This window comes from Aedes albopictus, chromosome 3 (assembly GCF_035046485.1).
Source record: "Aedes albopictus strain Foshan chromosome 3, AalbF5, whole genome shotgun sequence".
Lineage (NCBI taxonomy): Eukaryota > Metazoa > Arthropoda > Insecta > Diptera > Culicidae > Aedes > Aedes albopictus.
In genome coordinates this window covers 327882792-327894499 of record NC_085138.1, presented here as the reverse complement: position 1 = coordinate 327894499, position 11708 = coordinate 327882792, and the positions used below count along the sequence as shown (strand labels likewise).

At 39.6% G+C, this 11708-nt stretch overlaps 1 protein-coding gene across 2 annotated transcripts; it reads right to left on the bottom strand.

Moving 5' to 3' along the window:
• Nucleotides 1–4079: 4079 nt before the first annotated feature.
• Nucleotides 4080–8917, bottom strand: LOC134291542 (proton-associated sugar transporter A-like). 2 transcript variants are annotated; one of them, XM_062859448.1, is made up of 7 exons: nt 7787–8020; nt 5672–6123; nt 5088–5614; nt 4893–5023; nt 4442–4616; nt 4283–4378; nt 4080–4216 (listed from the first exon to the last, which is right to left on the bottom strand). In XM_062859448.1, exons 1-7 carry the CDS (start codon nt 7909–7911, stop codon nt 4085–4087), a joined length of 1638 nt encoding a protein of 545 aa, XP_062715432.1. In that variant the 5' UTR covers nt 7912–8020; the 3' UTR covers nt 4080–4084. The 2 variants fall into 2 exon arrangements, with proteins under 2 accessions (XP_062715432.1, XP_062715431.1); XM_062859447.1 differs by lacking the exon at nt 7787–8020 and adding an exon at nt 8736–8917 and having other exon boundaries at nt 4080–4378.
• Between the last annotated feature and the right edge of the window lie 2791 nt (nt 8918–11708).

The window sequence follows — 11708 nt, the reverse complement described above, 5'->3', positions numbered from 1 at the left end:
TGTCAAAAATGTTCAAACCCCCATATCTCAGAAACCTGATAAGATAGAATGATGCTGTCTTCGGCAAAGTTCTTCAGCAAGCTCAGAACTGTCTGCTATTGAAGTCTTTGGTTAGGGATTTATCCGCTAGGTGGCGCCTTGTGCCTGAAACATTCAAACACGTATATCTCGATACCCTAATGTGGTACAAGCATGCCGCTTTCAGCAAAGTTGTTCAGCAAGCGCCAGGGTAAAAAATGTTCAAACTACTATATCTCAGAATCCTGATAAGATAGAATGATGCCGTCTTCAACAAAGTTATTCAGCAAGCTGAAAACTGTCTGGTAGTTGAGTCTTTGGTTCGGTATTTATTCGCTTAGTGGCACGTTGTGTATAATATTTAAATACGTGTATCTCGTTACTCTAAACGCATGGCGTCTTCTGCAAAATTGCTCGGCAGGTTGAGATCTATCCGGTAATGGTGACTCTATGTGACACCAGCGATCAAAGCATTCAAACAATTTTATCTCAAAAATCGGAAAGCGTCCAGCAAATTGTTCCGAAAGTTAAGAGGAAGTAAGACGTATCTGGTGTCCATGGTTCTGATATTATTCGATAGGTTCCGTCTAGTATTAAGAAAATACTTGTATGAACACCCTAATGAACAAGAAGTATTCCATTTTCAGCATAGTTGTTCAGCAAGCTAAGAGTAATTTGGCAGGATAGTAGACGGTCGAGTACAGTGGTACAAGAGGCTATACTTTAACACTGCCTTTGACCCCCTGCAGACAAATTTTGTTACCCTACAATATTGCTTCTTTTGCTCCGTTTTTCTTCCGGGAATGTCTCCGGGAGTTTCAACAGAAACTCTTCCAAGATTTTTTCCAGGAATTTCTACGAGAATTCCACCGAGAATTTATCCAAGAATTTCACTGGGAATTCCTCAAGAACTTCCTCCAGGAATTTCTTCAGGAAATCTTCTGGGAATTCCTGTACGACATCCTCCAAAAGTTCCTCCGGGAAATTTACCCAGGATTTCCTCTAGGACTCCTTTAGGAATTCCTTCCTTTAGGAATTCCTCTAGATTTTTTTTCCAAGATTTTATCCAGAAATTTCACTGAGAATTTTCCCAGGTATTCGTCCATGAGTGCCTCCGGGAATTCCTCCATGAACTCCTTCAGGATTTTCTTCAGAAATTCCTTCGGGATTTTCAATAGGAATTCCTTCAAGAATTTTTCTAGGAATATTTGCGGGAATTTTTCCTGGAGTTTCTGCAGGAATATATCCGATAATTTTCTAAGGAAAACTTTTGGTTTTTTTCAAGAAAATCCTCTGGGAATTTCTCCAGGAAGTCTTCCGTCATTTTTTTTTCTCACAAAAACCTCTGGGAATTTCTCCCGGAATTCTTCTAGGACTTCCCTAACGAATACCTCCTGGAATCGCTCCATGAATTCCTCCTGGAATTTCTCCAGGAATTCCTTCAGAAATTCCTCCGAGAATGTCTCCGGGAATTTCTTCAGGAATTCCTCCAGGAATTGTTTTGGGAATTTCTTCTGGAAATCTTTCAGAAAATGCTCCAGGAATTCTTCCAGGAATTCTTGCAGAAATTCCTCCGGGGATTTTTCTAAAATTCCTCCGGGAATTTTTAAAGGAAATTTTTTAAAGGAAATCTTCTGGAAATTACTTCAAATATTCCTCTGAGAATCCCTCTAGGATTTCCCCCAGGAATTCCTCAGGAAATTTCTCTAGGAATTCCTCCGGTAATTTCTCCAGCAATTCCTTTGAAACATTCTTCAGGGAATCCTTCTTCCTGGGGGATTCCCCGGAGGAAATTCCTGGAAGAATCTCTGGAGGAATCCCCTAAGGGAATTCCAGGTGGAATCCCCGGGCGAATTCCTGGAGAAATACACTAAAGAATTCCTGGAAATATTCCCAGAAAAAGTCCTGGAGTAATTACTGAAGGAATCACCGGAGGAATTGCTGATGGGAGTCCTAGAAGAATTCCCGGAGAAAATCCTGGAGGAAGTCGTAATGAAATTCCTAGTTGATTTCAGGGAGATATTTTGGAAGCATTTCCTGAAGAAATTTCTAGTGGAATTTCTGGAGAAATTCCAGGGAGAATTTCCAGAGACATTCCCGGAGGAATTCCTGGAGAAATTCAAGGAGGAATTTCTGGAAAAAATCCCAGATGGATTCTTAGATAAATTCTCAGAGGGTTTTCTAAAAAAAGAAACGGAAGATTTCCTGAAGGAAGACTTCCTGGAGACATTCCAAGTGGATTTTTTTTTAACCGGAAGTTTTTGGAATTTGCGGGGGAATTCCCGAAGGAATTCCTGGAAGATTTTCTGGAGGATTTCCCGGAAAATTTCTTGAAGAAATTTCCAAAGCAATTCCTGACAGATTTCCTGAAGAAATTCCCGAAGGAATTCCCGGAGACATTCCCGAAGATATTTCTGGAGGAACTTCTAGAAAAATTCTCGGAGAAATCCAGCCTAGAGAAATCTTGAGGAAAATCTCGGAGAAATTCATGGAGTGATTCCCAGAGGAACTCATGGAGACATTCCTGGGGAAATTATCGGTGGAAATCCGGAGGAATTTCTGGAGAAATTCCCAGAAGAATTACTGGGGAAATTACCGAAGGAATTCCTGTAGAGTGGGGGTCCTAGAGGAAATCCTGAAAAAAAAAAAATCCGAAGACAGAGGAATTCCTAGAGAAATTACTGGAGGAACTCCTGGAGGAATTCCTGAAGGAATCCCTGAAAGAGTTCCTGGAAGAATCCCAAGAGAAAATCCTGGAGGATTTCCCGGAGAAACTCCTGGAGGATGTCCTTGAGGAATTCTCGGAAGATTTCCTGAAGAAGTTCTTTAGGAATTCCTAGTGGAATAATTGGAGAAATTATCGGTGGAACGCCCGGAGAAATTCCTGGAAAAATTCTCGGAAGAGTTCCTGTAGAAATTCCCGGAAGAAAAAACTTGACTCGAGTCAAGTACAAGACACTGAAGACGACCTTACAGTTGAGGTCGAAATACGAATCTGTCAAAGGATGCAAATTCTTAGTGGAATTCAAAGGAACCGTACTTAACCCGATTTTCTTTTTATTTACAGATATTCCCCTAACAAGCCCAGGTTAATCATCATCACTAGCGAATAAATTACGAATGAAAGACTCAACTACCAGACAGTTTTAAGCTTGCTGAAGAAATTTGTTGAAGACGGCATCATTCTACCTTAGCAAAATTCTGAGATATAGAAGTTTGAACATTTTTTACCCTGGCGCCACCTAGCGGACGATTCTCGAACCAAAGACGCCATTGCCAGATAGTTCTTAGCCTGCTGAACAACTTTGCTGAAAACGGCATGCTTGTACCTCATTATGGTATCGAGATATACGTATTTGAATTTTCCAGACACAAGGCGCCACCTAGCGGATAAATCACGAATCAAAGACTCAACCATCAGACTGTTCTGAGCTTACTGAAGAACTTTCTCAAAGACAGCATCATTCTATCTTATCAGGTTTCTGAGATATAAGGGCTTGAACATTTTTGACACTGGCGCCGCCTAGCGTTAGTTCTTAACCTGCTGAACAAATTCGCCGAAGACACTATACTTCTACCTCATCGGGATCTTGAGATATACGTTGCGCAATGTGTGTGGTCAATTATGGTCAAGACAATCCGGAATACATAACTCCGGAACCATGTGGACCAGGCACCCATGTCCCCGGCACCATAAACTAGAAGAGTTTTTCGGGAAAATTTCATCAAAATCCATCGAAGAACAAAAAAAGTTATGACCATTTTTGTGCTTTTCCGAAGGTGAAAAATGTACGTTGGCTGGATGAAGGTTAAACATGGGCAAAAACGATATGAGCGTTGCGCTTGACAAATCAACTTTTGATCAACGATTAAGCGTGACAAGTGTGAATGTTTAATTTTCTGTGTAAAATATACTCAGCACCGCACCCTGGTGTAAAGTGTCGAAAATAGACAAACAAACAACTACAGCACTTTTAATTACTCCATTGAAAGTGAGATATTTTTTTTTCTCAAAGAAAAATAGTTAAACTACCTGTTAGTTACGTACTGCTATAGTTATTTTTCCCTAGAGATCCATGTAGATAATCTGCGTCGCTGAGAATGCAGCTAAACAGGAGAAGAGACTTGCAGAATAAACCACAATCGTTGTACTGCCGTATGCATCGATAACACTTCCAATCGATAGAGAGATTATGATCTACAAATAAATGAAAATAGAGGAATTAATTTACACACGTTACAACTTGTCCGTCTACTAGATAACCTGAGCAAGAAACAACATGCTACTGAGAATCGAAATATCCGCTCCAAATCCTCGAGTCTGTCTACTCTGTACGCATCGGCCATCTACCACATCAAACTGAAAATATAGTGAACTGTATAGGTAGGTGGATTAACAAGAGTTAACAATATTCAAACTTACCGATTGCTTCTGATGGTAATGAGAAATTAACAAAAATGGCAAAGAGTAGATTGTAGCATATTCAATACCCATAGTTACGCAGCATATGAAAACCATTAGTTTGGATTTATGTACAGCGATCAACATCATTCCGATACAGTTCAGTAAAAGTCCCCCGATGTACACTGATCTAGTACTGTAAAAAAAAAATAGAAAACGGCATATAGACAGAATTTAAAAACAAAATAAACTTTTGAAGGTTAAGCTTCGAATCGCCAGCATTATGCTTGTTCTATTATTTACCTACAAAATCGTCCTTGCGGTTGTAACATCGCTAGTGTAAAATTTCAGTAAAAAGGATTGGATGTTCAAACACGTTGCAATTACTTTTGAAGGTTCTAAGCTCTACAATTTAACTATAAACTTCTGGTCAACTTTTCCACTGTTACTGTTTGGTCTACGTTGCACTTACCTCAACAATCGAATCACTCTCTCGATTATCATGGAGTAGATTGCAGCACTCAGGATGAAGATTGCCATGCCAAGGCTTCCGAAGCGCACTCCCTCATGGTATAACTTCATGGCTTGCGAACCTTCGTCTGCCTGTGTGGTATATAATTATTCTGCATCCAGACGGTGTTGGCTAATAAATTTAAAAAATACGTACCATTGCGTCTCCGTAAAATATTTCCCTGCCGACAAAGTCTGTGAAGTACAAACAATAGCTGAGGTAGCCCAAATGGGACAAAAACTGTGTAAAATATAAAATTCGCAAAGCTTTCGGCAGCCTCATGAGATTCCCCAGAAACGTTTTGAAATTCAGTGGCTGTTCGTTGCAATCATCACGATGAATCTGTGCTCTTTCGGTGGTCTCTGACTCCAGGGACATAATACTGCTAGCTTGTGTGAGATTCATCTGTCGACGTTTCTCCTCCTCGAATGCTGCCTTCGTGATGGGTCGCAACAGCTCATCTTTCTCCAACAATTCGAGTGGAACCTCTCGGAAGCTTGTTAAGGTAACGGTGGTTCCAATAAGAACAATAATTACAACTGCCGCAAAGACAGTTGCTTCATTCGAACCCATCATTTCTCCGACGTCTGTGTCGGACCAGTCAATGGCTCCAAGCATGTACCCGATGAAACCACCGATTCCTCCAATCATTACAGCTACGGTCAGAACAGTTGGATGATCCTCTAAAATAATTCCTGATGGTCATAACGTAAAGATAAACTGTTGTATGAGAAACCTACCTTTGATACACATATCCAAAAAGTAGGTCCTAGATATCCCGTTGGTTGTTTCCACGCTGAAATCGGCCATTATCAGTCCCACGGTTGTGATCAAAATTCCCCATCGGAATCCACTCATATTCTGTGGAGGGATGTCTTCGTCGCCAAACCAAAGCCCGATTGTCCGTCCGTGAGGTAAAATCACCAATCCAAGCATCAAGCTAATCCCCAACACGAGCAGTACAGGGCGCCTTCTGCCCCAGGCAACTCGCAGCTGGTCACTTACGGAGGCCACCAGTGGGGCCAAAAAGAAACCGAGTGTTGGGGAAATGGCCCATATCATGGTCATAAGCGTGTGTGGCAGGCCGATACTCAACAAGATGGGTGACACAAATGCCGTTTCAGCGGCGTAGGTGAACTGGATGCTCACGATGATCATTGTCAAGCGGACCAGCTCCCAGCGGGATTTAGATCTGAAATGGTTTGAGGAAGTTGTTTGTATTTTATAGAACAAAGTGTTGGCAAACACTAAGAATGCTCTAGCATGAACTTGATAAACCACGCGTAGTTGCTGATTCAATATCTCCAGTTCAACTACACTTACATAAGAAACCTAGATTACTATACACTTTTTCCGGGCCAACCATTAAAATTGCAGGTCAATATGGGGAAAGTGGAGGAAGCTGTGATGCAATCGCTTATCCATGCAGCCATTCCATAGAAAAACGATATAGTGGATCTCCGATTGTCGTGAAACTTGGTGGGCTTGAAGTTCTTCGGAAATAATTAGGCCCGTATTTTTTTATTTCGTCATTAGGGTGACCAATTTTTATATAGGGTGGTCCAAAAAATCAAGGTTTTTCAAAACTAAAAATTTTCAAAAAATCGTAACTTTTGAACCATTTGACCGGTTTTTAAACTTTTTTTTTGTTTGAAAGCTATTAAATTGTAGTTTTCAGGAAAAATACGATAAAGGGGCTAAAATGTAAAGAGTACTATAAAATATGCAAATATATTAGTTTTTTCACGTTTTCGGGACCAAAAAGGTACCCTGGTTTTATATTTTTATTAGAAAATTCAGGAAATTTGGCGTAACATATCAAAAAATCAGAAATGTATATTGTTTTGTTTTTGAGATATGATTTTTTGAATATACTGCCCATGTTTGCATAGTCGACGTAACCACCATTGCCAATGTCAGCATACACAAGCCAAAATCTAACGCATGTACATATTTCTGACCAGTTTTATTCAGTAGAGTACAAAATTCAACCGTTAGTTTGATGTCAACGTGGAAAAACATCTAGAACTTCGTATTATTTATTGTTAAAATTGCAAAAGTATGTTGAAAACTGCAGTGGCGCTTACGTCAACTATGCAAATATGGGCAGTATAGAGAGGCATATATTTTAGTACTAGCTATTCTAAAATTGCTTGAAATTGCAAATTCTCATTAAACTATGCATACTATTGCTTTCTAAAGTGATTCCTGGTGGTTTTGGTATCCATAATATTATAAGGAATCAAAATATAATCAAATTTAAAAATGTGTCTAGTATGGGAAAAATTGACCTTTTATTTTCAAAAAATCATATCTCAAAAAACTAAAAAACATACATCTCTGATTTTTTGATATGTTACGCCAAATTTCCTGAATTTTCTGGTAAAAATATAAAACCAGGGTACCTTTTTGGTCCCGAGACCATAAAAAAGTGAAAAAAAACTAATATATTAGCATATTTTATAGTACTCTTTACATTTTAGTAGTTTTTTTTCCTGAAAACTGCAATTCAATATCTTTCAAACAAAAAAAAAAGAAGTTTAAAGTCGGTCAACTGGTCCAAAAGTTACGATTTTTTGAAAATTTTTAGTTTTAAAAACCTTAATTTTTTGGACCACCCTATATGAAAATTAATCACCCTAATGACGAAATAAAAAAAATAAGGGTCTAATTATTTCCGAAGAACTACAAGCCCACCAAGTTTCACGACAATCGGAGATGCACTATATCGTTTTTCTATGGAAGGGCTGCATGGTAGATCGTAGAACCGCAGTAGTGTAGATCGTAAACGTGTTGGGAATTTGAGGAGCACACACATCACAGCTTTTCTACTATTAATAACTCTCACTACAAACCTGAATAAATGTGAATAATTACTGCGTTGCAATTTCGCATGCTCAAATCGTTTTTGAAGCACAATATCTGCTATTTGATTGTCCGTTAATTGCCCCGTTCTGTCGTCGCCCGTAGGTTTATACATATCGCTTGCAAGCACTTCGAAACTTTCAACCAGTTAGCTAGATGTATCAAAACACACTGATCTAAACTACCTTCACTGGGCTTTACCTGCGTACCCCAACGAAAATTACCTCTACCGAAGTAAATGCATTGACATGCCAGATTTCATCAGTACAAGCCTAGTATGGATTCACTATTTCTGAAAACCACCGATCGTATTCAGATTAGCTACCTGATATCATTAAAAGAAAAACTACCGTAAAACAGATGCACATTGTTCAGTGGAGTAAATCTGATTTTTCACTTGCGTAGTTAAAGTAAGCAATAGCCATTTTAATCAATTATTTCCACTTATGATACTTTATAATTTTAGAGCTGAACTGAACTGAAACTGAACTGAAACTGAACTGAAACTGAACTGAAACTGAACTGAAACTGAACTGAAACTGAACTGAAACTGAAACTGAACTGAACCAGAACTCAAACTGAACTGAAACTGAACTGAAACTGAACTGAAACTGAACTGAAACTGAACTGAAACTGAACTGAAACTGAACTGAAACTGAACTGAAACTGAACTGAAACTGAACTGAAACTGAACTGAAACTGAACTGAAACTGAACTGAAACTGAACTGAAACTGAACTGAAACTGAACTGAAACTGAACTGAAACTGAACTGAAACTGAACTGAAACTGAACTGAAACTGAACTGAAACTGAACTGAAACTGAACTGAAACTGAACTGAAACTGAACTGAAACTGAACTGAAACTGATCTGAAACTGAACTGAAACTTAACTGAACTCACTCTCAGAACCGGATTTGCAAATTACAAAGTTCACCTACCTAAACAGATGCGAATAATCGCTCGTTTGATTTTTTGCATGATCAAATCTTTTCTTCATCATGTCATCCAAAATTTGGGCATCAGTAATTTGAGCTGTTCCATCGTTTCCCGTTGTCCTGTACATATTCAATACTGCTTCCAAATGTTTATATTTGCCACCTCTCGAACATCACTATATTGACCTTCCTCAAAACAAGCCATTAACAGACTGAACGGGTTGTTCATTGTACAGTTTTGCAATTTCGGTAATTATCTCAATTAACGGCGCATATTGCTTTGGAATTAGATAACAGTTATCTACGGAGGAAGGCTTCAATGCACCTATGCCGAATTCGTGTCACGATTGTTGCTTTCATATTTACGTTACTGTTGATTGGCAGTACAGTACATGTAACTGGGAACTGTTTAGATAATCCCATTTCCACAGTATTCCTCACAGCGATCCGTTACGAGATGTCATGCACTGACTGTACAAGACTATTACCAAGTTTTGAAATGTGCTCCAACCGGTAGACAGCCTTCAACCGTCTCAATTACCTGAAATGTGCAATCTTAGTTCTGATGCAAGCACCACACCCGCTACAGCCCAGTCAAAGGCGAATCCGGACGGACTCGGACCACCACATAATGCATTCAATTGAAAGCTGAAATCCTTAGCTTGGTAATGACGACGACGGCGATGGCGACTACGGCGGTGATGACGCCGGTTGGCTAAGAGAGCCATTAGGAAACGGCATCAGCTTTGCTCGTGACACATCTTTGAAGGGTTAGATGATGTATTCTTCCAAGCAGCAGCAGCAGCAGCCCAAGCCGCCAGATTCTGCAGGAATCTCGTCAACCCGGTCAAGTACAGTGTTTCCCGAGGAATGCTTCACTATTTGAAGCTGATGAAACAAGTCTACAGCATTGTTTATACCCAATTATGAACATCGGCATTTTAGTGTAGAACGATGTCTTGAGGCAGGAATCACTGTGGAAAAATACTTTTGGGGTTGATTTTTTTCGAACCCCTTGAAACCCTTTGTAACGTCCCGTTTAAATAGATCTAAAACGCTACTGAAACACTCTGGTTATCCTTAGCACCCCTTGGAAACCCCTGGAAAGCTCCTGAAGTTGCCTGAAACCTCCGGAGCACCTCTGCAATGCTCTGAAACCTCTGAAGCGCATTAAAAATCCATGGAATAAAAAATAAGCTTCTAAAATTCACAGAAACACCTTTGGAGCGACCCTGAAGTCTTCGAGTATGCCCTTAAAAACCTTGGAACGCGCTTGAACCCCCCTGGAACACCCCTGAAGTCCCCTGTAGTATCTCTGAAGCTCCTGGAACGCCAAGGAAATCCCTTGGCACACCCCTATAACTCCTTGAAAATTCCTGAAACGCCTCTGAAACTAAAAATCCTCTGGAACACTTCTGAAGCCCTTAGAACGTCCCTAAAACTTCTTCAAATTCTCCTGCAACGCTCCTGAAACCTCCTTAAATTCCCCTAAAACGTTCTTGAAATCTTCTGCAACTTTTTGAAATCTGCTGAAACGCACCAGGAACTCTGAAATCCCCGGAACGCTTCTGAAATCCCTTGCAACACCCCTAAAACACCCTTGAAAACCCATGGTGTAGGCGCGTGCGCTCCCTAAAACACCCTTGAAAACCCATGGTGTAGACGCGTGCTCAGTCCACCGGTGGCAGCGGCGTGTATAATAATTTAAGGTAGTGGTGGTGGCGACGCTGGCGTGACGCCACTCCGTACACCCTATTCGGAGGCGGCGGCGGGGTATTTGGTGTAAATTTCTTGAAATTTAATTTTTGTGAATTGCTACCGCTAGTCTTTGGAAAATCCTTGTTTCAGAATTTCCTTAAATATTCCTTCAGGGGTTGCACCATATACTTCTATAGGGAATCAATGAGACTTTTTCTCAGAGATTCTGTCAGATTTTTTTCCGGGAATCCTTCAGGAATCCCTTTAGAGATTATAACAGGGATTTTTTTCAGAAATAACTTTCGGATCCCTTCAAAAATGCTTTTTCTTTTGAAATACATATAGTGATTTTAGTGATTTCTTCGAGAATTTTAGATTTGTTTCAAATATCTGTTGTGTTTGCTCCAAAAACTATTTCAGCAATTATTTAAAAAAAAAATGTTTCAGAGATTCTTGTCCACTTTTACCTTCCGATTTTTTTTCAAGAAATCTCCAGTAATTCTTCCAGGGTTTGCTTCAGAAATTTATTTATGGATTTATTCAAGAACTACTCCAACCTTTGTCCGCTCGAATTTCTGCAGAATTTTCTATAAGGTTTACTTCAGAAATTCCCCAAGAGAGTCCATTGGAAACATCTTTCGATTTCTTTTAACTCCACCAAGAATTTTTCCTTGAACTCCTCCAAAAGTTTCCCAATAAAATCATCTCGGATTTTTTTTCAAAGCTATTTCAGGGCGTAGCACTAGGTGTTCTCTAGTGGTTTCTCCAGAAACTCCTCCAAAGCTCAGAAAATTTCAAAAAAAGATAGATTTTCCAGAAATTCCTTTGGATTTTTTTTCAGTGCATTCTCGGAAAAAAAAACTCCAGAAGTTTTCGTGTAATTTTAAAAATTTGAAATATCCGTGAAGGAATTTTTCTGGAGGAATCTCTGCATGAATCTTAAGAGATATTTTTGACGGAACCGCAGGAACAGTACGAAAAAAAACTTCTAGAGATTTCTTCAGTAATGGGTGATACGCTGATCGCAAGAAATTTTTTGGCCTATCTCGATCCGTAAAAAATCAGGCAAGGAATCGCTCAAGAAATAATAAAGCGTCGCTTTATTCCTGATCCTAGTACGGAGCTGAAACGAAACGTCAAATCAAATGGGGCTTGATGTGTTAAATTTCTTGACCATTCCGGTGACGGAAAAATAATGCACTGAACGACAATTACTTGAACGATTCCGTTTGAAGTGCATACCTCCCATAACCCCCGACAAAATTTTCCCAAGAAATT